The following is a 27,455-nucleotide window of genomic DNA, read 5'->3' as shown; positions in this document are numbered from 1 at the left end:
CTGGCCTAACTAGTGAAATCATCAATTAACAGCCAAACGCTGACATCACATAAGGTTGCCCCTTCAAAGAAATTAATTCATTAAATTAAATTCTCTAACTCTAATTTTTTAACTAAAAGTGAAATGGGATAATTCAAGTGGACACACTGCACCAAACGTTTTGTTTGATCCAATTAAACCATCTGGTCACGTGTGGCAGTAGTCAGTCAGACATCACGACACACTAACCCTCATGACCTGCAGAGCTGAAGCACAATGAATGTTTGGAATCAATATAATAGAAGCAATCTACAGGGGTTCATCAGTTACTTTCATAAAAAGTACTTTTCCTTTAGTTTGATTTCATACAATCAGCCTAAAATGTATACTCGTATACACATCTGAAACATCTAAATGACAGAATAAATTACCATTAACAGACAAAAGAAACATTTATTTTTTTCACAATAAATAACGTGGTATTAAAACAATGACTTTGGCTCACAGAAACACACATTTTAGAGGGACTGAGTCTAAAGTAACCATCAATATATTAATTTGTATATTTTGTTAAAGGTGTATCTTTAGTATTTTTCTTGTTAAAGAAGGTTGGGGGATAACCTCAGTTCAGTTCGTAGAGGGCATTTACCTCTCAAAGTAGTATTTACCAAAATGTAATAGTAGTATTTACCAAATGTCAAATAACGAGGGCCAACTTTTTTGTGAAAGTCCTAACCGGAAGTCTAATACGTATCTGCGCGACTCGACTCCTTGGAAACGCCCATTTCCGATCCACACCTTCAGCGCCGCTGGATCGGTTTCCTCCTCATTCAGGAGCTCGTTTTTTGCAGCCTGGATGGTGGATGATCACCGCAGTTCAACCGCAACAGGTAAACGACAATAAATAATGTTCAAGCTTTTATCGGAACAAGACGAGTCTTGTTAACACGAACCGGGTTTCCGTTTTTTGTTCATTTATTTTATTATGTTTTGCTTTTTTTATTTAACATTCGAGGCAGTGTAACCGTTTAAGAATGTAGCCATTTTTTTGTCATCCATAGAAGGTGAATTCCTGACACCTGTCACTACACTTGATCCATAGCTAGCTTTTTGTGTGCCTTTTAGATTAGGAAAATTAAGGCTGAAAACGACTGTGCCTACACATAGACCGGATTATACTTGAATATATATATATATATATATATATATATATATATATATATATATATATATATATATATATATATATATATATATATATATGTATATAAATATATATATATATATATATATATATATATATATATATATATATATATATGTATATAAATATATATATATATATATATATATATATATATATATATATATATATATATATGTATATAAATATATATATATATATATATATATATATATATATATATATATATATATGTATATAAATATATATATATATATATATATATATATATATATATGTATATAAATTTCTGCTGGGCAAAGAAGGTTTTTATAAATGTTTTTAATCACATGACTTTCTGTGATTAACATTGATTAATCACATTATTCGCAATTCAATAATGAGAAAAATTCAAACATTCACTATTACATTACAAACTACTGTAATGCACGCTTACAATATAAAAACAATATAACAGGCACTCTCAGAGCAACAGCAGGTTAACATATAGTAAATACATTTTCTCAACAGAAGAAACCAGCCTAATGCACAATGCAGCATCTGTTCAGTAGTAAGAGTCCCTGTTGGAGCACAACTAAAGGCCAAACAAACCTCTCCCCACACAGTAGTGAGTGTCTGTGTGCCTTCAAATTACGCCAGAGGGAAAGACATTGGATGTTTAGATTTTTTAACGGCACTGCAGTTTTCCATTCATCGCTGAGGTGACCTGGCGAGGTGCAGCCGTTTATCTCTGGTGTTCGTTCAGCACGGTATCAACTAACTATTGAAATTGCTAAGCGTGTTTGTTTGTTTGTGTTCTGCTGCTCTCGGTGAAATCTTTGCTGAAGTGGCATAGTCCATCCAAGTTAGTTTTCCCAATGGCATCCCAGCAGGGACTGTTACACATCCACCCGCCAAAGAAGAGAAGCATTGCATGAAGCACACAAGCCTACATACATACACATTCATATTTACATTCATTGTTTTATTGAAAGCTGGAGATTAAATTCCGACTTTTTAGGGTCCGGTTTCACAGGACAAACTCATGCAGCCAGACTAGAAATGCTTTTGTCGAAGACATTTCGGTGTAACGCTTTAAATGCATATTGTGCCGAAGATTAAGTTAAGAAGAAGCAGGGTTTGTGTTGTTTCAACGGGATGACAAATACGGATTCTTCTGCATCCCAATTTTTCACCTGCAGCACAGCGGAGGAAGATGTGGGCATGGTCTTTGTGTGTTCCGGTGCTCTTGTGAACAGGCAGAAAATACTGGCACATACGTACAACCCCCCCCCCCCACACACACACACAGGGGTCTTTCTTCCTCAGGCTCAGCAAAGCTTCCCGGGCTGTGTCTGCTCCAAACAGGGACCCCCTCTGTTTGGGGAGTGTGTGCCGGACACACTTGCGCACATACAGGCCGCCGCATTGATATGCACATCCGAGCGGGGCAGCACGCCGCACACAGGTGTCAATCAAAGTCAAAGGTTCTTTGATTCATTTTTCTCCCACAGTGACGTAGATCAGCAAATGGCCCTTAAATTTGACTCGCGCTGTCTCCTAACTACAAAGCTTCTTCCTTCCTAAATTATCAATATACCATCAATGTCAGAGAGGGAGGGATGTCTGCGCTGTAGCTTTTTGACATGTACACACACAACAGAGTCTGTGGCCTCGGAGGGGCCAAGCGTTGACGTAGAGGGTGTCCTCTGCGCCTCGTGTTGATTCTCCGCCGCTGCGATCCAGGATGTGTCCCGTTTGAACCGACAAGGCTCGGTAGCGATGGCCAATAGCCAATAGGCGCTATGTTGAGTTTTAAACAAAACAGGGAGTTACATTATTTGTGCATAAAGGAGTGTGCTTAAACCACTCATACACAACATTCAAGTGTTGACATAAGCGAGTTTGAGGAGCACTCCCACAGTGTTTACACAGACATACTCCCACATGGCTGCCTGTTAAGAGAATGCTTTTGTGTGGCATATTATAACATATAAGTAATATATATTACAAAGTTTCCATCGCGGAAACAAAATGGCCGCCAGCCGCACTCGGTTACATCGGAGGAAGAAATGCGGTAGTTCAAGAAGGAGAGCGCGCTTCGCATTGGAAGTGAAACTCACTGAGGCCCAGCAAACAGACCGCTTAAAGCACCGCTAGGCTAAGTTCGCTGCTAGGCTAAGCTAGCTGCTAGGCTACTTCCATCTCAACATCTACCCTGCAGAGGACCCTAGTTTATAAGACCTTCATTGAGTCTACGATACCAGGGATTATTTTCTGCTACAATCCAAAGGACAAATCCCTGAGAAGATTGATGTATTTCCCAAAAATTACACGGCATAGCTCAACATGACTTTAGCTGCGTTAGCATGTTGGCTAGTTTGAGAAAACATAGGATTATCGTTTTTGGACTTGGAATGCCAGTAATGTTTGCCTGTGTGTGCACTAGTGCACATATTCAAGCGTATGCGGAGGCATACGCCACAGTTCATTGCTCTTAAGTAATTGGCAGTGTCGGCATGTGCAGGGAATGATTAATACTACGACAACCTCGCCTCCCCCTCCAGGAATTCACACGCAAAGAGCGAAGCCAATGATGGCGAAATAGTGTACCGAGAGCAGAAGGGGAGGGAGGCATGAAAGACATTTGGTGGGAGTCAAACCAGAGCCACGATTCAGGAGTAGGGGAGTGTCAGGGGAAGGATTTGGTGCTTGCTCCTCATCTGTACGCTTGTAGATGGATGGATGGAGCGAGAGGAAATAGAAGGTTAGCTCTGAGTGGAGGCACTGATAGAATGTGAAGAGTAGGGTCAAAGGAGGAGGTGCTTGAATAATGGAATGAGAGACGGCAGAAATGGGAAACTCAGCTTTGCGTGAAAAACAAGGCAAACTTTTCCTCCTATGAATTTCAAATAAGACAAATATTTATATTCCTAATGATAGAAATATTTCCGATCTCATTTGAACAGAATATTCTTTGCAAAAAAAAGACAAAATATTTGTCTTTATATCCCAATAAATATGAATAAATGCCGAAACGGTAATCAATCGGCAATTTCATAAAACCATGAAAAATGAAGACAAAAAGCCGCCATCTGTGATCGAAGGGGAGGCGGTAACAGTTGCTTCGTCCTTTCTGCGACCACCATCATTCTCCTCCACCCTCGGTCCTCCTCTTTCTCTCCCCTGTAGCATCACCTTCCTTCTATTCTCCTCACCCTGCCTCTCCCTCCTCTCTCTCTGTCATTTTGTCCCCCTCCCGTGTCTTTATTTCCTCCCCTCCCTCGCTCCGTCATCCCTCCCCCCTCCTCCCTGTGCTTCCCATGCATTTCCCCTCCAACCGGGGAAATGAACCCCCCCGCCACCCTCACTCGTGCCCGCATTTATATAGTTTCTCACTTGCATTCCTCAGATATACGCATGCTGCTTCGTGACACACACACACACACACACACACACGCTCACATCTTTCTCCCTCTCTCTTTTTCTCTGCAGATGTCTGAGAGCTAGCCAGCTGAGTGGAGGACTCCCCTCTCTGCCCGTGCTCTCCACCTGCAGCCATGAATGGTAAGAACAAAGACGTGTGTGCACTTTGTGGCGAGAGGTCGGGACGAAAATAGGACTTTTCTTATCTTTAACGGGGGGGAAAAAAAGATCATTTAAAAGAGAACAGAAATGGGGAGACCAGGAGGCAGCAACAGCAGTTTTGTCGCGCCCCTTCTTTAAACTTTAATCTTTCTCCCCGGTTATCTCCCTGTTGAGACTGGAAGACGCGTTTGTACGCGCCTCTCGGGACGCGGTGATGTTTGCGTGACTGGTTGTCCCTGCCAACAGCTGTAAACTACACCCTGAGAGCGTCTGTTAATATGATATAGATCGGCTGATGGAGTGGGGGAGCAGCCACTTGACCCGTCTTCGATCCCATGACATATTGCACAATAAATTACAGCCAAGCGACCATATGTGTCATATGAACCTCCTCAGCGATGAGGGCTTGAAGGAAAATGATTAGTTATTATTTTAAGATTCATTTTGTGTGAATCCTGAGCTATTCTATTCTGCGCTAACTGCCTCGGTTTCTGTTGTGCCGAGCCTTGATTGTTACACATCACTTTCGCCTTGGTCTGTAGTCAGAATTGCGTGTGTGTGTGTGTGTGTGTGTGTTAATCCTCTTGTTTCACAGCCTTTGATCATAGAACAGTAGTTGCCGCTCCTTAAGGGCCTTTATGGGAAAGCCCTGTGTCGGAAGCATCGTATCCACATGACAAATTATGCATTTTAACAAAGTGCCAACACCCCCCCCCCCACCCCCATCTAGTCTATGAACACCAGGAGGGAGCAGTTCTGACTCACAGGCCCAGCGTGTGATGAGGGAGGCTGAGCTCGTCGCTTTATGGCACACTCCTAACCTGGTGGAATGGGGTCGTTTCAGTGAGTTGATTTCCAAAACAGGTGCACGCCGAGGCTCTTTGAGGAGGGGGGGGGGGCCGTGGTTTACATTCGGCACAGACATCGTCTACCATGCATTTCGGTGCTGCCGTTCTTTTCTTCTTTGTTTTCTGTCCATGAGCCGTGTGTTTACGTTGTCATAATATTTGCTGACCCAGAGTTTGTCTTTCTGTGCGGGAAGCTGCTCCCCTTCGTATTGAGCACAAGGTGGCCGTCTTAAAACAGGCCAACCAGCCAAAAGGCTCATTCTTACCAGCTCGCGTATGCCAAAATATATCAGAATTTGGCAACGTTTTATCTGGTCGCACATTGAATGGACTTGTGCTGTCAAGGTCCCTCGGGATGGCTTCTGTAAGGAGCTTTGCGGTGCCCCACTTACCCGTCGTACTGACGGGCCTGCGGAGGCGGCCATGCTGGCCCTCCCAGTGGCCCTGTGCTGAATATCCTTCTTCTCACTTGCGGTGACCTCTAAACGAGGTCTGTCAAAGCCAAAGAGACAGAACGGAGAATACTCACATCTCCGCCAGATATTAATTACTTTCGCCTTTTCCGTGGCTGCAGTTTAGCTGAGGGTGCCAAATCTAGGTCTCGGCTCAGCAAGGTGCTGTAACTTTGTGTAATTCCTCAGAGGTGTGTGTGTGCGTGTGTGTGTGCTGTGTCAACAGATGCCAGTTGCGTGTTTGTGTAAGCAAAGGGGAGGAACTTCCATCATGGGCAGGGTGGCATTTCCTGATGCCGGTGACTACATTACACCCTCGAAACTCTATTCTCCATCATATACTAGATTCTCTAAAGACATACACACATAACATAATAGGTTTTGTATTAGATTTGTAGATTTGAACGACATCACAGCTTCAATATTACAACTAGGTTTTCCAGTCTTTAGCTCTGCAGTATAGTATTTATATTTATACTTTTAGTAAACTAAACATTGTCACAAGGTGAGCTTTAAGTCAAGGATTCTTTTCAATTCGATTAGTTGATGGAATGTTTTTTCCCGTTCCCCATTTTGTCAAAGTAATCCTTTCCAACATGATATTTTTCACATAATGATGTCCATCAGCTCTATTGAGCTTATTCAGGAACTGAGCTCAATAGAGCTGATGGAGTTTGTTCTTTTATTTTTCCACCCAGTTGTTTTCCATTTGTAGCATTACATCTGTCCACTTTAAAACGGAAGCATTCTTAGATGAAACCATCTGTTTCCACCGTCTGAATGTAGGTTTCAGTCAATTAACTTTCACTCGGCTGTGCTTCACTCTACTTTCAAATCTCTGTTCATTATCTGTCATCAACTCCTCATCTGCATCTTTGTCCTTCAGTCTACGCCGTATGAACAGATCCATCCGTGCACATTGTCCATAGAGTTAAACTGTCCTCAAGTCATGGAACAAACCGAAGGAAAAGGCTTTGAGTACCTAATCGTGTTGTGATTTGATTCCCCAATGAATAATTTATTACCAGCTCCTATGATAATCTCTCACTCCCGCTCTATTAATGACGTCTCTGAAATTTAGTAAGAATTAAGTTTCACAGCCCTCACACGTTACATTCCACTTGATGTTTAATTCATTCAACCCTTAACTTACCTTGAGAAATGCATGAGTGGAGCGGAGCATAAAAGCGCCGAGTGGACGTTTTTACCCATTAATCATTGTCTGGAGTCGGTGGTGACCGGTTTCATCTGAGGAGAAGATCTCATTTGGGATGGAAATTCCGTCGTCTTTTCATATGACCAACTATAGAAATAGTGACTGTAAACTGATTTCCGCTTTGGGGACTTTCAACATGTTCCTGCATTTGCAGGCGTGTTGACGAGCTGAACGCAGCCTACGCACAAGGTTTTAAAATAGCATTTTTCTTCCTAAAGATGTGGCTCTATAAAAGCAGAATCTTTTTTGTATTTGAGTTATTTTTACACTGCAGCGGTGACCGCTGTTGACGTTCTGTAGCATTGCTGTCTATTGAAATGATGATGTGTGGTGTCTGTGCTTAAACTGTTTACACCTGTTGGTTTGCGTCTCTTGTATCAGCGCTTGTATCACTTTTTACGTTTATCCCATGTCGCGTATTACAGATGTTGTTTTTCGATGCGCTTTGTTCGTGCAGGCGGAGCCAGTGTGTGGGCCGTCACTCCGGAGGAGAGGGAGAAATACGATAAACAGTTCGACACGCTCGCCCCCGCCCTCGGCTACGTCTCCGGTAGGCCCTCGCCGGGTTAGGGTTAGGGTCGACGAACACCAGGGTCGTCGGCTGTTGAGCTGTATCAAATGTCTCTCTTAACCGGTGGGTTTTGTCTTCTTTTTTCAGGAGAACAAGCCAGGAATTTCTTCCTCAGGTCCGGCCTGCCCGCTTGCGTCTTGGCTGAGATCTGGTAAGCACCATCGGGGCGACCTTTGTGTTAGTTTAGCCGCGTTGGCCTGCTTTGTTTTCCCCCGTTGAGCGCTCACTTCCTTCACAGCTTGCCCCACCTAGGAAACCGAGTGTGTAAGTGTGTGTGTGTGTGTGCTCGACTCCGAACAGAAGCTTGTGTTACCCTTTCTCTTGACTCAGAAGGAAGAACAACTGGGAAAGCACCCTTAGCTAGAAACAGATGATGTTATGAGTCAGCTTTCTCCTCTTTTAGGAACATTGCTGACATGGACAGCGACGGGAAGATGGACAGACATGAGTTTTCCATCGCTATGAAGCTAGTAAAACTCAAACTTCAGGGGCGGAACTTACCTTCCGTCCTGCCAAACCCCATGAAGCAACTTCCCGTCTCCATTTCTGCTCCAACCATCCCTTTGTCAGCACGCTTTGGTAAGGATTTACATCCAATCTCAAAACCCTGATATCACAACTGTTTCTATTACAACTCCATTTCTAATACGTAACTCTCTTAAATAAGAACTCAAATTGGCATTGTATTTCAAAATGGGATACAGCTCCTCTCATGAGGGGATTGTCACTTCATTTAGTCCTGGTTAAAATGGAAATTTCCCATTTTTAAATTCTGCAATAGGTTAGTATCTCTTCTTAAACAGGCTTCTGGATCAGTTCATGTTCACATGTGTGTGTTTCCTCCTCACAGGGATGGGTTCTATGCCAAACCTGTCAATCGGTCTGTCATCCATGTCATCTATGTCAGCCATGCCCATCCTAACACCTTTCCCGGCTAACCCCTCCATGCACGCCGTGCAAACCTTTGTGCCAACACCAATGACCCTGCCCCTCGTCAACTGCCTGGGAAACTCTGGCCTCCCAAACGGCAACGTTAACCTCCTAACCCCGCCTCTCCTTCCCAACAACTCAGGTTGGTTCGGCAATGGAAGCGTTTTCGATTTGCTGACGGGACAAATGCAGCTAGAAATTGATGTGTGAATTAGCACCTTATTTATTCCAATTTAACCCGGGATTATAAAAAGTGAATGTTCACTGAAGTTGTTGGACTGTGTTCCAAAGTAACCGAGATATTTCACTGGCACACGAAAAAACCCCACAGAACAGCTTAAATAAGAGGCGTGTGCTATTGATACCATTTAAACATCCCCCCCCAAAAAACCACATGACCGTAGCATTACAGCTGAGAACACAGATCCAGGTAATGTTTTTACATACCTTCTAACCATATGACGTTACCTTGCTACTGACTTGAATATAGAATGGAAGTATATGAACATGCTGTATGTCTATGTATCTTGCAGTAACAGCTGCTTTTTAACACCTAAGAGTCACAGCAGTAAAATGTTGATGGATCTTTTATCCGACTGTGCAACATTCCTTTCTCACCTCCTGCATCTCTCCTTCATTCTCACCCTGTTCAGGATTCCTTCAAGCCTGTGAAATGTGCAGCCTAATTAGCATGACTTTTCTCTCCTACCTGCTACTGGATCTCAATCCTTCCCTTATGAAAGGGGGAAATCCATCAGAGCCACTGACTGAACACTCTGGGGAAGAGGAATCCGCTCTAGTTTTTTTATTAACCCCATGTCAATAGCCTTGCTGCCAGGGCTCTCTGTGCTGCGATTGTAAAGTATGAGGAGATAAGATTAGACATTCACACGTTCAAGGGCAGCAGCATCACCCGTCGCATAGTATGCTGCAGATTGATTGACTATAAAAAAAAACAGCATTCAGCAGATTGTTTTGTCATGTTATCTTGGTTTGTCAGAATGAAATTTGACTGTGAACAAACTTCCATCTAACCGCCTTTTTGCAGCGCTCCCCCTCTCTGGATTTTCCTCCCCTGTGGCGTTCTCTCCGTCCACCGGGATGTCCAACGCCAACTCTCTTCTGGACCTTGGATCCAGCAGGTGAGCGTGTAAATAGATAACATTTAAGAGAATACTGCTTTTCCTCTGTTGTCACATTCATGGGAGCTGTGACGATTTCTCAACTGCACCATTTATTGTGCAGGGATTTTAAGGGAACGGCTGCTGCTGTCACTGGTCTGAGTCTCACACCACCAGCCCCTTGGTCCTGTGCTTACAAAGAAGCGTTTTTGCAGGGAGGATCAGAAGGCGAACTGAGATGAAACTCTCAGATAATAGAGAGAGAGCAGGAAGGGCGTTTTGAAATCAGAGGTTCTGTTAAGGAAGTGATCTTGTTTAGAGTCATGCCCATTAGAGGCAAAAAGCCTTCTCCCGGGAGGAGGCCACTGTTACTAAGTAACCAGACCAGGTCCAACTCATGTTTTAGCTCAGCAGTTACCAATTGGATGGTCCTTACAGTTTGGAGAGATATTTGTGTTTCCCAGAGGACCAACCAGTCAGGTCAACATTTTAACTTGCCCAATACTTAGTTTGTATGACTTCATACTTTCAAATGCGATGAAAGTCCCATCAGTCCCAAAAGCAAATGCAATCAAAATGTAAGATGAGCGTGATCAATACATCTGCCGAAATGTGAGAAGGTGCCTGGAGGGCTTTGCAATCCCACATCCATGGCAGTGGAGCTGCCACTGTCGTTTGTGTTTTTGCACAAAGCACTTTATCCCTGCCTGGAATAGCTACAGTAGTGGGAAGTAAAGGACGTGTAAACGAAGACGAAACCAGTCTGAGACTGAAAAAAAGAAAATCGCATATCAAATATCGTAGATACTTCTCCTGGTGCCATGTGTGGTTTGGGAAAATGAGTAGGATAGTGTCCGATTTCATTCACAACGTTTTGTTTAAGTGAACAACTGTTTGCTCCAACCTCGGGTGTCGTTGGTGAGGCAAAGTGTGGAAAAATGGCATCAGGCAAGTAGGGAAGTCCAATAACAGGACAGGCTGATCCACACTACTTCAGCCTTTCAACTTTATTTTTTTGTATGCAACAATATGTGGGAAATCACATGCAGCACAGTGAGGAAAAGGAGAGGCATCCTGAATGCAAGTGGGCTAGAAGAAAAGAAAAACAGCAGACTGTGCTATGCAACAGTGTGCAAAAGCATTGTCTTTTTTTTTTTTTTCTTCTTTTCTTTGGCCCCCGGAGATTTTTACCCACATACAAACCCTGAAAAAAAAAAAGAAAATCCCTGAGGCAGAGGGAGCTCCCATTGTCTCCCTGAAACCTCTTCTATTTCAGAAGGGCGGTGCGAGTTCCCACCCAGCTTTAATGAATGAAAAAAGTACATTCTTCTCGAATGAACACCGGCGACCCGGCCTGTCCCATTGCTATTCTTGCAGAGGCGTTTCTTCGCGGTAGAAACAGACGGGCTGATTAGCCCGAGAGCGCGGCGCAGTCTTCTGTCAGAGAGTCAATGTGGTTGCGGTCGCTTCCTCTGTAGCTAATTAAGAGCTGAGAAATAACACCTGGGAGTCTCGGAGCAATTAGTGAGTCTAAGTCCAGGCTTGAATACAATACCGTGTAACATGTTGTCTCGTTTCACAATTTTTTTTAAATTTTTTTTTTTTACTCTCTCGCCTTAGTTCAAACTCTTCCTCCACCACGTCTCTGGCCGGCAACTCCCCGAAAACGGGCGCGAGCGATTGGGCCGTCCCGCAGGGCTCGAGACTCAAGTACCGCCAGCAGTTCAACACGCTGGACAAGCTCATGAGTGGCTACTTGTCCGGTAGGTGGCGCTCGCACAAAAGACACAACCGCACTGCAGTCAAACTACGCAGGAGGTGCTGAGGCCCGCTTGGCGGCCCACGGGGTGGCTTTAAACAGAGGTCAACGGAGCCTCGCGTCACTAAACACGCACTCGAAATCAAACCGATTGTTCTTCACCTCACGCCGTCAGACGTGGGCAAACACGTCCGCACCGTGGTATCATTTCTTATCTCATTCTTTCTTTGCAGGACCTCAGGTGAGAAATGCGCTGATCGCATCCAACCTCACCCAGACTCAGCTCGCCACCATATGGTGAGTGTACGTTGTGTGTGTGGCCAGGTAGCCACATCCCTGGGCCCTATTAAGTTCATATTAGTATCTATTGATCGCAGGACAGGCAGAACATGTAGATGTATATGACCTGCACCGATATTTTTGCTTCTTCACTTCATCTGGTACTTAATGTTACTTACTTTGCGAGTTGGGTTCATGGGAGATGTTTTGTGAGTCTCTATGTGATGTGAGTCTCACACCAACAGCCTGTTAGTCCTGTGCTTATGAAGAAGCAGAGTTTTTGCAGGGAGGGGACAAGGATCAGAAGGCGAACTGAGATTAAACTCTCAGATAATAGAGAGAGAGCAGGAAGGGCGTTTTGAAATCAGATGTTCTTTTAAGGAAGTGATCTTGTTTAGAGTCACGCACATTAGAGGCAAAAGGCCTTCTCCCGGGAGGAGGCCACTGTTGCTAAGTAACCAGACCAGGTCCAACTCATTATTGTTTTAGCTCAGCAGTTACTGATTGGATGGCAATGACCATTGTGTGTGACTTCATTCTTGCAATTGTGATGACACTTAATGTTATGATCAACGCCAAATAAAAACTGAAAAGAAAATCATTTAATGCCACTTGGTGTATAATTAAACAAAAATAATTATCCCAAATGACACAACTTATGTACAGATATACGTAATATGAACAGTTCCCTCATCAGCTGTTTTCAGCAAAAAAAATACAAGAAAATCAAGTTAGCGTTGAAAATCCAGAAAAACTTAGCATGGCTGTGTATTTAGGTATTTTCCCCTGAGGATGTCCTGCAAACCTGAATGCGTGTTGGGAAAGGGATGTATGAGCCAGGTGGTCTGTCACATTTCTGCAAATTCTTCATCGCTGTAACTAGATCGCTCACAATTTTCAGGCTGGCGGGTGGCAACTCCTCAGCATTCACAGTTTACCTCGCTTTCCCTTTGAGGAAGACCATTATGCTGCTTTAAAATCAGACAGGATCTTAATTGCTGTACTACCTTGTGCGCACGTAGGAACTTGGCAGACGTGGACAAGGACGGTCAACTGCAAGCTGACGAATTCATCCTGGCCATGCACCTTGTGGACATGGCTAAAACTGGCCGACCTCTACCCCTCACACTGCCTCAGGACCTGGTGCCTCCTTCCCTCAGGTAACCCGCACACAGATTGACACGCGCAATGGTTTCATTCACACATCTATCGTTACATATTCATTAATGTCTTGTTCACATTTGTCCTCAGAGGAGGAATTAAGCCCGGTGAGCTTGTCAATGGAACAGGGCCCTACATCCCTCCTTGTTTAATGGACACACCAGAGGTGGAACCTGCCCTAAAGACCAGGAGCAGTGGTACGTCATGTCCTGCTCGCAGGTTTCTTATGTTATAGTCTTCCTCTGTGTCACACTTCTCGGTCGGTCTTTTCCTTTCCTCAGTGTCTTTCGAGGACAAGCTGAAGGAGAACTTTGCGCGAGGCAGCGCCGAGCTGGAGAAACGTCGACTGGCTCTGGAGGAGGAGCGGAGAAGGGAGAGGGAAAGGAGAGACCGGGAGGAGAAGGAGGCCCATGAAAGGAGGGAGCGGGAGGCGAGGGAGCAGGAAAACCGGAGGAGGCTGGAGGTGGAGAGGCAGAGGGAAATGGAGAGACAGAGGGAGGAGGAGAGGTTGAGAGAGCTGGAGAGGAGGGAGGTGAGCTGAAGGAAATGGCCGAACATCGTCCCGGGCGTGACCGTGTCCCACCATGTCCCACCATGTCCCACCATGTCCCTACCATGCTTTCAGGCGGCCAAGCTGGAGATGGAGCGCCAGCAGAGGGAGGAGTGGGAGCGCGCGATGAGACAGGAGCTCGGCGGAAGGAGAGAGGGGGAGCAGGGGGAGATCTCCCGACTTAGGGCCAAAAAGAAGAGCCTAGAGCTGGAGCTGGAGGATGTGGTGAGATATTCAGAAACGAGCGCCAACAACGGTGCGCGGGGGGAGGAGGCGGGGGGGAAACGCACTGATATCCGTTGCCTCGTCTCGCAGGGCAACAAGCACAAGCAGATCTCGGGCCGCCTCCGCGACGCTCAGAGCAAGAGGCGGATCCTGAAGGCCGAGGTGGACCACGTCAATCAGAAGAGGGACTCGCGCAACATAGAGATCAACACGCTGCAGCTCCAGTTGGAGGTGAATTAAATGCTTTCTCTTTCAGGGTCCAACATTCATTCAATCCTCCCCACGGATGTTGTTCCTTCATTCCCCTCTGTGTGTAGGACTGGCAGAAGAAGCTCTCGCTGCTGGTCCCGGAACAACATCGGCTGACAGAAAAGCTGCGAAACATCCACCTCAACAAAATCTCCCGTGGGTGACAGGCGGACATCACTCGGGTCGCTGAGGTCTTGCTCTTCGCCTGCTTTACCTTTTTTGACCTTTTTTCAGCGATGACTCTGGCCTCCCTGAGCGGGAGTGTGACGGAGAAAGGAGGGAATTGCCGGAGGCTGAAGGGCCAGCTCGACACTCTGGAGAGGGAGACCACCGACAAGCTGGCCCAGATGGAGCAGTACAACAAGGAGCTGAAGGTCAGTGATGGCCACAGACGCCTCCAGGATACGGAGGCGAGAGTCCGGCTCGGGCCACTGCAGCAAAAGTGCAGGCTCCAGATTGATGGAACACTGATGTCACTCATTTGGACGGCTAAGACTGTTTACTTTGTTTACTAAGTTTTGTGTTCACCGCTTTCAATATCTTGAGATTTAGACGCGCTGGTATTTTTTTATTTTTAGACTTATAGAAGCTTGGTGTAGTCATAATATGACAAAATAAAGCAATGTAACTCCTCTAAATGGATTACACCATTATTACAAAGAAGAAAAGATATTTTTATGTTCCTTTTTAGCAATGGTTTATTGGAATAAAGAGTTGCACAGAGAGAACGTTGCTGTGAGAGCTTGTTCAGCAGGTCGTGTTTCCTAACGTTACAGGCTCGGACGGGCATGCTTACTGGTATACGGCCTGAAAATTCAATACCTAAGATATTGTCATTCTAATACTAAGAGTTGCGGCATTACATTTCTGGTCTGTTCTATTGTTTTCTTAACTGCTTTCAAACCTTTTAACACCTTTCCTTCTTTCCTCTTTTTCCCCCTGTGCTTACCTCAACCTGGAATTATTTCTCCTCTGCAATGGTTTTTCCTTTTTTTGGGGGTTTCTTTCTGATGCTTTTTTTCGGTCTTCCATTTCTTCTCTTATCCGTCTTCCAACTCACCTTTTGTTTTCCTCTATTCATCCTGATTATCTACTCTGCTCTATTCCCCTCGCTCCATCCTCACACGGTGTGTTTCCTTTATAGCTCGGGGATATGGATGACTGTGTCCTGCGAGGCCTTCTGTCTCTGCTGGCCTGCCTCAGCCAGCTCTTCCTTCTCATCAAGGTTACCCTTCTTCCTCTCTCTCTCTCTCTCTCTCTCTCTCTCTCTCCCCATCCTACTGCGTAATCTTTACCCGCCCCCCCTCCTCCTTGTTATCTCACCTCTTGCCTCAATCTTCCTCTCCTTTTCATCCAGTCATGGTTCGATCTGTTTATCTCATGCTTGGGGTTGTTTTTGTCTGGTATTATTATCAAATGCAACTCTGCGTGGCAAATGAACTCCATTTGTACACATACACACACATCCGCATGTGTCCGCGAATGGCTGCTAGTTTGTGGACTGTTTTGGATCACTTTTGCATGTTTGGACATGAGTGTATTTGCAATATTGCACCAAATATGTATTTATCTTTTTAAACCCCTGCTTAATATACATAGGGAGTTCAAATATCTATAGATCTTTTAAGTATAAATGTACCATACAGTCCTGTGCATCCACTACCTTTGCTTGTTTGAGGAAAAGCTTGCGCCCGCTTGTATTGTCGGATCATAAGACTGTTTCCTGGATTGTTGCGACACATTGTACCGTACGTTCTGCATCAGGAGCTGAGAGAGAAGCAGGTGAGGCAGCAGGCTGTCCTGGACGACCTGCACAGAGTCAAAGAGGAGAAACTGAGAGAGCTGCAGAGGCGCAGGGAGGAGGAGATGGAGAGGAAGAGGAGGGAGGAGGAGTTGGAGAGGAAGAGAAGGGAGGAAGAAGAGGCGGCCCGGTGAGTGTGACAGCGAATTACTCATACTGTACTTTACCTGAATCGGCTATATCTCTGTCGGGCTTTAAAAGTTTACTTTCCACAGGCAGGCGAAGCTAGAGAAAGAGAGAAGACAGCAGGAGAAGGAGGAAGAGGAGGCACGTCAGAGGAGGCTCCTGGAGGAGCAGAGGGCCATACAGAGGGAGGCGGAGGAGAGGCAGGCACAGGCGAGCCTCCAGGCAGCACAGGAGAAAGCCCAGGAGGAGGAGAGAAGGAGGAGAGAGGAGGAGGGGAAGGAGAAAAGGAAGAGGGAGGAGGAGCAGGAAAGGAAACGAAAAGAGGAGGAAGACGAGGAGGAGAAGAGAAGGAAAGAAGAGCAGGAAAGAGGAGAGCCGGCGTCGGCGGCTCAGCGACCCTCGGAGCTGACGGCGTACCGCGCTCTCTACTCGTTTGCTGCCCGGAACGCAGACGAGCTGAGTGTCGATGCGGGAGGCCTCATAGAGGTGAGAGACGCTCTTTCTGTGAGCTCCAGATGTTTGAATCAAATATTCACACGTTCGCCATGAGGGCTGGGAGCCGCCAGAAGCTCCACCACACAACATTATCACCGTACTTAGTGTGTCACAATTCAAACTCATTGCCATTTCAAACATTTCCCGATGTGCACATTGCAATGATTTAATAATTGCGAATTGTTACCTGCAAATGTTTGTTGTTTGTCGACACCTGTCCCTTCAAATGAGATGGTATCTAAGAAGAGGGTTCGTCTCACTCAAATGTTGTATTTCAGTTTAATAGTTATTGACCCTGATTGGTCCAACATGATTTCACCTGGGAAACACCATATTTATAATACCATCGAGTTGTTCTGCCTGCTTGCCTGGGATAAAGCGGTGTCTTTTTTTTCATGACGCAGGTGGATGAGCAGACCGTCGGTGAGCCCGGCTGGTTTTGCGGGCGTTACCGCGGAAACCGGGGCTGGTTCCCCCAGAGTTACGCGGAGAAATGTCCAACCCGCTCTACCGCCGACACGGCCGCCCCTCCTTCACCCGGAAGGCTGTCCTGTCCGCCGCCGCCACCGCTCAACTCAAGGTAACCCGCCGAAAGCCCGCCGGACGTTGTCCGTGTGAGCCGTCAGCCCCCCCCCCCCCCCCTCCTCCCCCCTGCGTCGCAATCACAATGGTTTGTTCCTCCTGTTTACACACAGAGTCCCAGACAGGGAGGTGGCGTGTGGCAGCCCTCTACCGGCGCAACCGGATGCCTCACAGGTAAAGCTCGATTCCGTTTGACTTTTAACTGCAGGCACACTGATGAATTGGGTCTGACTTAGTTTCCTTAATGGAAAGCTCAGAGTGGACAGGGGGCACTTTTTGGTGGCCGACTCCAGATGCAAAGTCATTTTTATATTAACAATGGATCAAATAAATGATTATACAAAAGAAGTCCATTGAATGACAAACGGAGGCAGGTGAATAATTCAGGAGTTCACCTCAGCTCTCAACTTTTTGTGTTTGCTCATTAATTATTGTTCTATATCATTGACATTTACTGTTCTCATCAACATCATCTCCAGCTGTTACGTATTTACAGACAAGTGTCGGGAGTCGGTGGCATCAGAAACAGAGGTAAAAGGAGAGTGAATATAGGACTCGCTTTTGTCAGGTGACCAAGGACATGAACGAATTTCATGTGTGTGCCAACATGTTTCCATATGAACATTTGAAAGTGATTGTGTGCAAAGGTAATGTTTACAGCGGGTTGCTGTGTTGGTTTCGAGATATCTGCCTTCATAGTATGTGTGAGCTATAAACAAGCTTTGGCAAGCAGCTATCTGGGTCTGGCTGTGTACACATGCTGCTGCTGTCACCAACACACACACACACACACACACATACGTCTTCAACAGCAGGGTGGCTGTATATTTATAGCTCTTCACTATGAGAGTTCCTCTCTGTTTGCCTTTCTGTGGGTCACACAGACATTTACAGATCTCCGTCTCCCAATGCATTTCATTTTAGCAACGTTTTATAGGAATAGAACAAAGAGTTGCACAGAGAAAACACTGCTGTGAGAGCTTGTTCAAGCAGGTTATGTTCGCTATCGTTATCACACACATAAAGACTCGGCAGACATGCATACTTGCTGGTACTGGCAGCCTGAAAATTCAATACATGTGATGAATGTTGTCGTATCTTTTTACAACATTGGTGTTGGTTGAAAAGATGCTCAGGTAATTTTTGGCTGTTGTTTTGTAATGAAGGTTCCATCATCTGCGTCATGCCACCCGCTCTGTTTGGGGCAGGGCACAGCTTTATCAAGGGAAGCTGCATGCAGTTTCACAAAACGAAAGCTGTACTTTGGGATTTGAATTTGCCCCTCTCATCCCACTTCTCAGACATCTGTCCCTCTGTTGGCTCGAGCCGTGTCCTCGTGGTCGGCCACCTCAGAAAAAAGCCTCAACCTCGGCTCGGGCACGGGTGACGTCATCACTGCAATGCTGAGCTTCTCCCTGGGCGACATCATCAGCGTGCTGCAGCAGAGGGAAGACTGGTGGTTGGGGCAGCTCAACGGGACTCAGGGATGGTTCCCCAAAAGCTACGTCGCTTTGGAGACGGGAGGCAATACTGAGTATGAGGACACCCGGGAGTGAGCACGCCTCTCTGATGTCAACTGTGGACCGTTAGACTAAATTGACTGTGTTGTTCCCATTCTAGTGTGGATGGATATGACACACCTGACACGGCTCAGCTAGAAGGTAACGACTGTCTATTGGAGGAAAAAAAATAAAACGTACTGTCAGACATGTTGCTCGCACTTACGCGCTTGTATTTGATCCAAACCAGAGTACGTGGCTCTGTACACGTATGAGAGCCCGGAGGTGGGGGACCTGACGTTTGTTGAGGGCGATGTTGTCGTGGTGACAGAGAGAGAAGGAGAATGGTGGCGAGGATGCATCGGGGATCAGACTGGAGTTTTCCCCTCTAACTATGTCCGACCTGTTGAACCGGAGGTATAAATCGAAAAAATACATACTATATTTTATGTAAAACTTCAAAAGATAACTCTGCTTTAAGCTTCTTGTTAAAGAAATGAATCTATATTGACCCATCTGTTGAAATACTGTGCATTTTTTTTAATCCAATTTCCTAATTTGTTACTTCACTCCTTAATGTACTGTGACTTTATTCATTTAGCTGTCAAAACCTGGAGCGCCAATCAAAAAGCCTGGTGAGACCGAAACACTGCACACAAAGTCTCTCACGGTCTGATGATTAACTATTACGCTCTTGAGATGAACCCGACCAACATCCACTCTCTGCCATATCTGTTTCGTCAACAGAGATCGCCCAGGCAGTCACAGCGGCTGCCGTCGCCCCGGCGACTCATCAGCTGCATCTGTCTCCGGGGCAACTGATAGTTGTCCTGGCCAAGAACTCCGCTGGCTGGTGGCTCGGGGAACTGCAGGTCAGTGTGTATACGTTGTTTGTATGGATCTCGTGTGTTATTGCATTCTTATAGATTGATATATATATCTATACAAGAATCATGTTATAACGTTAAAAAGTAGGAACACAGTTCTACAGGAATCATTTGGCTCCTAGTGTTCACGTGCCGTTGTTTGCGTAATCCACTATGACTGTATTATCTTTCCCTGTTGGAAGAAAGCTGAAAAATGAAATGAAAAATGTCTAGGGAAAATACATTTATTTAGAGAAACTTATTGCAACAAGGGACACAGTCGTGTTAAAAATGAGACAATGGAAGACGATTTAGCTCCGCTGGTGCCAAAGCCTTTTGTATCTGCTGACTCGTCGGATCCATGAAGAGCTGGAGGGGTGATAAACATCTGCAGCAATAAGAGGTCAATCCCCACGGCCTACTTAGTGCTGATGCTGTCATTAAATCTGTTTAGACTCTGTGAACTGTGTGACACTGTAATGACACAAAACAATTGATGCTTACTTAACAATGTTGGAGGATTCCCACAGCTCCTGGTGAATAATATGCTGGTTTTATATTTGTGTTAAATTTGGTCAATTTGGTCAATCTGCCCCGCTGAGACTCTGGAGGTGCAGCTCTCAAACCCACAACAATATCAATTCTAAATTTCAGAATTGAACCAGTGATTTACTCTCACTGGCTCTGTGCCCCGCAGGCTCGAGGCAAGAAGCGGCAGAGAGGCTGGTTCCATTCCTCCCACGTCAAGCTCCTCGGCCCCTCCAGCAGCAAGTCCTCCCCCTCCCCTCTGCCGGGTACGTCACCATTCCCCGATTCTCTCCAGAGGGGGAGACCCCGGCAAAGTGAACTATCACCACTCATCTTGACGCTTAAACTCCTCCTCCTTATAAAAGCCAATGTGTGCCCCTGAACCCTCAGTGTGCCAAGTTATTGCAATGTACGACTACACGGCCGCCAATCGAGACGAGCTGAGCTTCTCCAAGGGTCAGCTGATCAGCATCCTGGACAAGACCAACCCCGACTGGTGGAAAGGAGACGCCAACGGGGTCACAGGCCTGCTGCCCACCAATTATGTCACCATGACGACCGAATCAGACCCCAGCCAGCAATGTGAGTAAAACACATGTTTGCTTTCTGCCTTTAAAGGTTTGCACAGACGGAGGATGTTTGTCCGTCTGCTTGCGAGGAAATCAATAATGCACACTTATTATTGTGGTGCTTTTAGGGAAAAATAAGAGAAATGGAAAGTGATGAATTATATGCATCAGCTGGAGACATATTTTTTGGTGTTTCAGCCCTTCCTAAATTGAAAAAACTAAATTGATTTTGCCTTTTTAAGGTGCCCCTGAAACGATACAGTATACAATTATTCAAAGGATTAAATGTATGTGTTGGGAACAGCGTTTAAGCATCTTTTCGCAGAGAATGTGTTTAAAATTAAAACGAGTGCTAGCCGGCAGTTGGCTTAACAGGAAGGAAGGAACCAGGGAGAAAACATTTGTCTTGCTTTCTACCCAAAGAGGTAAAACTAACATAAACCCTAAATGGCATATCAGAACGTTTTCACACGCCAACAGTCTTCAGCTGCTGCTCGATACTTGGCGTGCGGATATGAGAGTATTAATATAACTCTGGGCACGGAAGTGAATGAGTTTTTTTCCCTCAAAATGTCTCCAACAAATCACCGGGTCACAGAATAAAAGTCAACAACTACTGATCAGTTTTAAAACAGAACCGCTTTTTTTCTATTGTATCAGTCACAGTTTTGGAAGATTAATACGTAGAATGCACTTTTGCATCATGCATACCATGCTCTATCGGGTGTTTTTCACTGAATTCACACAATTCACCTGAGTATTTCCTATGTGCACATTTTTAAGCCAGAGGTGCGTGTTTGAATTAGTATTCATAGTTTGCGTGTTCTTCCTACAGCAGTCGATCTGTTAACGAGAGTGAGCACTCTGGACGTTTCATTCTGAAGCATTTGCTAAGGCTGCAAACCCCAAACTCAATGACATTTTAATTCTGATGAACATGAACTCTTTCACACCCCAGCAGCCTGCGCTTCATCACAGATAAAATGGAAGGAATTACCATCACGTTACAACCGAGACGATTAGCAACATTTACATTTCCAAAATTACATTATTAATGCGCTTGCATGTAAGAGTCTAGCATTAATATTAAAACTATATTAATGTATCTTCGTCTCTCCTTCATCTCACTCACCTCCCCCTCCCGCTCCGACACTTCATTTTCTGTTTTCTCTGTAGGACAGTAATGCCGCCCTCGCACCCTTTCTCTTCTTTTTCCTCCTCCTCCTCCTCCTCCTCCTCCTCCTCCTCCTCCTCCTCCTCCTCCTCCTCCTCCTCCTCCTCCTCCTCCTCCTCCTCCTCCTCCTCCCTCTCTGTCTGAGCCGACCTGAATAGCCCTATCGCAACAGGAAGCCTGAGGAGAACAGCCCGACGCCGCGCTTTCCTCCTCACTCGTATTAGGACTGCGTTGTTCTAGGCTTCTCATGTTCTTGTGGACAACTTTTTCATGTGTTGTTTTTTACGTTTTTTCTTCCTTTAACTTCTCCTCTGTATTTGCTAATCACTCTTATTCCCCTGGCTCTCTAATCCTTTGTTTATATTTTATTTCTAACCTAACTAATTAGCTAGTGGGGCGCGGAGGCAGCTAGAGGTGATTTAGAGGCTTTTGTCACTAATACAAAGGCATAAAAAAAAATCACAAAAGTTAAGTTAGACAGTATAGTGACAATAATATTGAAAGGCAGTCAGACTGAAGTCATTTAGTTTTCTATTTTCAATCAGTACAACTTTTTTCACAGGGTCAATCATCCTTGCACTAACAACACTAAAACCTTGCTATAATGGACCAACATGAAGACTCGCGGTTGCTTAACTCACCAAACTACCCGATTGCTGCTTGCTGACGCATTGCTCTTACTAGAACCAATTAATTGTGATTTAATGATTCACTTCTGATGCACGCCTCCTTTATCAATGCTTTGCGTTTCCCTTGAGCACGAGCCACTTGACTCATTCACACCTATGCAAGCATTCGGAGCGAGCGCTCCACCATGACAGGTGCTTGTCCTTTGTAGCCATGACCATAGCGTTAGCATCGCCCGCTATGTCCCCCCCCCCCCCCCCGCCCCGGGTTCATGTCCTGCAACTACAACGTGCCTCACTTTTGTCTGTGCATTAAATGTAAATAAAATATAGAGCCAATAATAAATGCTCTGTGTCGTGTTTTTGACAAGAGCACTTGCTGACAATTCCTCATTCACGAGGGACAGAAAAGTATTGTGTGTGTGACGCACATGCTTGTGTGTTCGTGCACGCGTGCGTGCATGCCCGCATGTTCCCCCGTCGGCATGTACGTGCGCTGCAGGGTGCGCTGACCTGATGACGTTGGACACGATGACCCCTCAGGAGAGGAAGAGGCAGGGTTACATCCACGAGCTCATTCGGACTGAGGAGACCTACGTGGAGGACCTGGAGCTGGTTCTGGAAGTACGCTCACACATCCAAACGGGGGGGACCTGGTATTTCTACAGCGTTTTTTGTTTGTTTACATGTCTGCCCGTTCGCATTAGGTTTTCTACAAGCCCATGTCCGAGTCAGGCCGGCTTACAGAAGCTGAGATGGGAGTGATCTTTGTTAACTGGAGGGAGCTGATTATGTGCAACACCAAATTACTGAAGTAGGTACTGCTCGCTGACGATGTATCGAGAATCTTGTTTTAGCTTTACGATCATCATGATCATCATCATCCCTGATTTCCAGAGCGCTGCGCGTCCGCAAAAGGACGGAAGGAGAGAACATGCCGGTTGAGCTGATCGGGCACCTGTTGGCTTCGGAGCTGGCGCACATGCAGCCCTACATCCGCTTCTGCTCCTGCCAGCTCAACGCCGCCGCCCTGCTGCAGAGCAAAACCCACCACCAGCCCGACTTCAAAGACTTCCTCAGGGTGCGGGTTGCAGATGTTGCATAGTGACGACAGGAAAATGTTGTTTTTTCGAAAGGAACAAAAACAGGCTGATAAAACACCTCTTTCCCCGTGTTCCCGGCTCTCGAGCAGAAAATAGCCACAAACTACCGCTGCAAAGGAATGCCGCTGTCCAGCTTCCTCCTGAAGCCCATGCAGAGGATCACACGCTACCCGCTGCTCATAAAGAACGTACGTGGACAACGTGTGTGTCAAATTACCAAGCTCCTCGCCGTCCATTTTCTTTTTGTTTCCCTTCTAGCAGACATTCATTGTGTGATTCCACCTCTTTTTCCTCTTCCCCGCGCGGTCAGATCCTGGAGCACACCCCGGACTGCCACGGCGACCGCGGCCCGCTGAGGGAGGCCCTGCAGCGGGCGGAGGAGCTGTGCTCTCAGGTCAACGAGGGAGTCCGCGAGAAGGAGAACTCGGACCGGCTGGAGTGGACACAGAGCCACGTGCAGTGCGAAGGCGCGATAGAGGTTACCTCCTAATAAATATTTGATCGCTGCGATGAAGTAAATGCCCTCGACAGTGAGATTTGCTTTAGACAACTCGACGTCAGGATGAATCGTCTCGGTTGCCATAACGATTGCAGGCGTGAAGCACTGAAGCCGCTGAGCATTCTTTCCCCAAAGCACTGACTGTACTTAATCGTTTTTAGTCCTTACCCTCCTCGCTCCTCAGTCACGCCTGTCGTTACTGTCTTTCAGCACTTGGTCTTCAACTCGCTGACCAACTGCCTCGGGCCTCGCAAGCTGCTCCACAGCGGCCGTCTGTACAAAACCAAGAGCAGCAGGGAGCTGTGGGCTTTCCTCTTCAACGACTTCCTGCTCCTCACACACAGCGCCAAACCCTTCTCCTCCTCGGGACCAGACAAGCTCTTCAGCCTCAAGACCAGCATACAGCTGAAGATGTACAAAACGGTAAGCAAGGGGCTAGAGGTAGAAACAGGCGGGGTCTTGTCGTTGTCCTTCTCCGGACTCCTCTATGGGATTCAGAACTCGCCCTTCTTCCCCAGCCACTGTTTCTAAACGAGGTGTTGGTGAAAAGGCCCTCGGACCCGTCCAGCGACGAGCCCATCTTCCACGTCTCGCACGTCGATCGCGTCTACACGCTGAAAACCGAGACCTTGACCGAGAGGTACGCGCGCGCTTGCGCACATTCACAAAGTTCGACAACACGCCGACCACCTCGGGTTAATGTTTAAAGGACGCACGTGTGTCGCTGCTTCGGTAGGACGACGTGGGTCCAGAAGATCAAAGCGGCATCTGAACACTTCATAGAGACGGAGAAGAAGAAGAGGGAGAAGGCGTACCAAGGTGAACGCGGTCCACACAGCTTTTTTGCTCTTCACTTACTCCAACATCTCATGAGTCGGCACAACTTGTTTCACTGTTGACTAAATGAGGTGGAGCAGGAAACAATTTAACATGCCATAATCTAACTTAAACCATATTAGTGAAGTTCTGGAAATGTGGACATTAGTGGAATGAGCTATTTCAGAATGCATGTTGAACATTACAAAAGGTATGAATATGGTAGCCTCTCTATTTTAGAAAGAGATACTATTCAATACTTAATACTTAATACAGGTCAACTTTACATTGCTTTTGTTAATGCATATTAAAGTTAGCAGCCGAAATGGCTGCTAATGTGACTGATGTTTGCACAAAGCACTGAGAGTGTTTTCAGGCCAACATCAAATATCTCTGTGTGTGTGTGTTCGTTTCAGCACGTTCCTTAAAGAGCAGCGGTATCGGACGACTGATGGTTACTGTCTCTGAAGCCCTGGAGCTCAAAGCCTGTAAACCCAACGGTGAGGCCCGGAGAGGAGGAGGAGGAGGAGGGAGGGGGGGGGCGGGGCAGAGCCCGTCCATCGCTCTCCCTGCTGCCTCTCGTCCAGCCATATCATTTCACTGTAATCTCTAGTTAATTCAACAATGCATATCACCCCCCCCCCACACCTCCCCCAGGTAGGAGCAACCCGTACTGTGAGCTGACGATGGGGGCTCAGTGCTACACGTCCCGACCGATCAGCGACACTCTGAACCCAAAGTGGAACTTCCACTGCCAGTTCTTTGTCAAAGACCTCTACCAGGACATCCTGTGCGTCACTGTGTTCGAGAAAGACCAGTTCTCACCAGACGGTCAGTGGAGAAGAGACACAGGCATATTTGTGTGAGGCTCTTGGTCCATTTTTGTCCTGCCTGAGCAGAATGATGTAAAACGCACGCATTCGCTGCTTGCAATTCAGGCTCTGATGTCGGCTTCTGAGCTTTCCAGGCAGCATCTCTTTGTTTTGGTATGCTGCAGTCCCTTTTTTCTGTGTCTTTGTGTTCTTTGCTTTTCACATAAAGGTATTTTGCAAATCGAGCTATCTGTTGACACACTCACACATTTGAACCCCCTTGGAGACGCACGTTTCTTTGTCATTTAATCACTTCAGATTTTCTGGGTCGTACTGAAGTTCCTGTGGCAACCATAAAGAAAGAGATGGAGAGCAAAGGAGCAGCGAACCGTCGCCTGCTCCTGCACGAAGTCCCCACTGGAGAAGTTTGGGTCAAACTAGACCTGCAGCTTTACGAGCCAACCAAATGAGGACAACACACAGCCCAAATACTCATTCAGGGACTAGTAATGAAGAGAGGACATTTTGCATGTTTATTAACAGATGCATTCATCTGGAAGGGGCTATTTGTAGCGAGGGTTCCCTCAAAAAAAATGTTTTGCCACCACCGCCTTTTTTTGCCTCAACTCATTAAACTGACCCTACCAACAAAAGGTCTCATCATCTCTTACCCGGGATGACAAGGTGATGAAGTATGTATATAATGTATAGTTGCAGCCGTTAGTGAGCGGTGGCGCAGAATTTGCCGTTTATTTTTGTAATCATTTGACAAGATATTACGCTCCGTGAGAGTACCCCTTACACCCATTGATTTGGAGATATAACATGTGTTTGTACTACATAGGTCTAAAAGAAAAGTAATAGCATTCATATGATCAAAAAATCCCCTCAAATATAAAATTGGAATATTTAGTCTCAACCACTGGCAGTCGACCTTACAGTGTCCTGTTTGTGACGGTAATTCAACTTTTTTTACATTAGGAAGATTACAGCCGCCTTTACCCAGAAACATTTTACCATGCCATGTTTCACCAGCAGCACCAATGTCTCCATTACCTTTAGCAGCCCGGTGATCTCCAAATGCAGCTCCTGTGCGTGGTCACGTGATGGTCAGTGAGAGCTGCTGCAGGCGCATGCATCACCTTCTGCTCAATGTCCTTCGTTAGTAAGCAAGGATCGTTAATTAGCACTACCACGTTTTCTGTCAACTCCCGCAGCCTCATCACTTTGAGTTAAGGATATATGACAACCAGAACGTTAGGGTTTAGACACCGTCTGAACCTCCTGGGGAGATTAGTTCCATGAGAACTTGATATGAGCCGTAAATCATTTTGTATCCTCGGGTTGGAGAGATGCTGAAAAGGATTGATTTGTTGAGCTAGCTTGCCAACGTTGAAGTTGTGTTTAAGGACGTCATTAAAGATCTGATTTTTATTTCCACACAAATGTTTCGTGTAGGAAACAACTTCTTTTCATGACCATCTCGCAGGCAAAAGTAGAAAATTCAACCACGATGCCATTGGTCAAAAATTTGAGATCAAGATTCTGTTGGACTCCAGATCCTACATTGAAATCAATGCCTAGTTTCTTGCATCTGGAAAAAAGAGGACAATGTTCTACATGAGGTCTTGAAAGGATTCGCTGAATTTCATATTCCCTTAATTGCCACAGATTAAGTTTGATGTGGTTTCCTACATCTTGATTCTTGGTTGCAGCGTTGCACGTATGCCGTAAACCATTTTTCATTAAAAACCTTGCAAGGAAAACTATTTGTTTTTTGTATAAAATAAGTGCTTCTTTCAGTAAAAGGGGAAATTGGTATAGCCCCCTTTTTGTCTGGCTTTAAAA

The 27,455-nt window shown here is 45.9% G+C and overlaps 1 protein-coding gene across 6 annotated transcripts; it reads left to right on the top strand.

Moving 5' to 3' along the window:
- Positions 1 to 753: 753 nt before the first annotated feature.
- Positions 754 to 27,384, top strand: itsn2a (intersectin 2a). 6 transcript variants are annotated; one of them, XM_062559437.1, is made up of 39 exons: positions 754 to 869; positions 4,658 to 4,729; positions 7,724 to 7,816; positions 7,925 to 7,988; positions 8,241 to 8,416; positions 8,688 to 8,909; positions 9,816 to 9,909; positions 11,509 to 11,651; positions 11,881 to 11,944; positions 12,949 to 13,086; positions 13,178 to 13,284; positions 13,369 to 13,619; positions 13,713 to 13,862; positions 13,953 to 14,093; positions 14,180 to 14,267; positions 14,346 to 14,485; positions 15,256 to 15,336; positions 15,876 to 16,042; positions 16,128 to 16,524; positions 16,938 to 17,113; positions 17,229 to 17,289; positions 18,417 to 18,649; positions 18,736 to 18,776; positions 18,865 to 19,031; positions 19,216 to 19,249; positions 19,362 to 19,486; positions 20,178 to 20,274; positions 20,399 to 20,590; positions 22,880 to 23,001; positions 23,085 to 23,191; positions 23,275 to 23,458; positions 23,570 to 23,668; positions 23,791 to 23,958; positions 24,190 to 24,402; positions 24,498 to 24,619; positions 24,689 to 24,798; positions 25,212 to 25,295; positions 25,453 to 25,626; positions 25,926 to 27,384. In XM_062559437.1, exons 2-39 carry the CDS (start codon positions 4,723 to 4,725, stop codon positions 26,075 to 26,077), a joined length of 5,184 nt encoding a protein of 1,727 aa, XP_062415421.1. In that variant the 5' UTR covers positions 754 to 869; positions 4,658 to 4,722; the 3' UTR covers positions 26,078 to 27,384. The 6 variants fall into 6 exon arrangements, with proteins under 6 accessions (XP_062415421.1, XP_037304918.2, XP_062415423.1 ...); XM_037449021.2 differs by having other exon boundaries at positions 24,716 to 24,798; positions 25,926 to 27,383; XM_062559439.1 differs by lacking the exon at positions 8,688 to 8,909.
- Positions 27,385 to 27,455: the final 71 nt, after the last annotated feature.

Source organism: Pungitius pungitius, chromosome 20 (assembly GCF_949316345.1).
Source record: "Pungitius pungitius chromosome 20, fPunPun2.1, whole genome shotgun sequence".
In the NCBI taxonomy this organism is placed as follows: domain Eukaryota; kingdom Metazoa; phylum Chordata; class Actinopteri; order Perciformes; family Gasterosteidae; genus Pungitius; species Pungitius pungitius.
The sequence above is the reverse complement of the archived record's forward strand: the minus strand, read 5'-3'. Positions and strand labels throughout refer to the sequence as shown.

What these genes read in the sequence shown, in the direction of transcription:
- itsn2a (XM_062559437.1), top strand. An exon ending in ACTCAGCTCGCCACCATATG is followed by an intron (nt 11,945 to 12,948) that starts GTGAGTGTACGT and finishes GTGCGCACGTAG; the next exon opens with GAACTTGGCAGACGTGGACA. An exon ending in AGTGCGAAGGCGCGATAGAG is followed by an intron (nt 23,959 to 24,189) that starts GTTACCTCCTAA and finishes ACTGTCTTTCAG; the next exon opens with CACTTGGTCTTCAACTCGCT.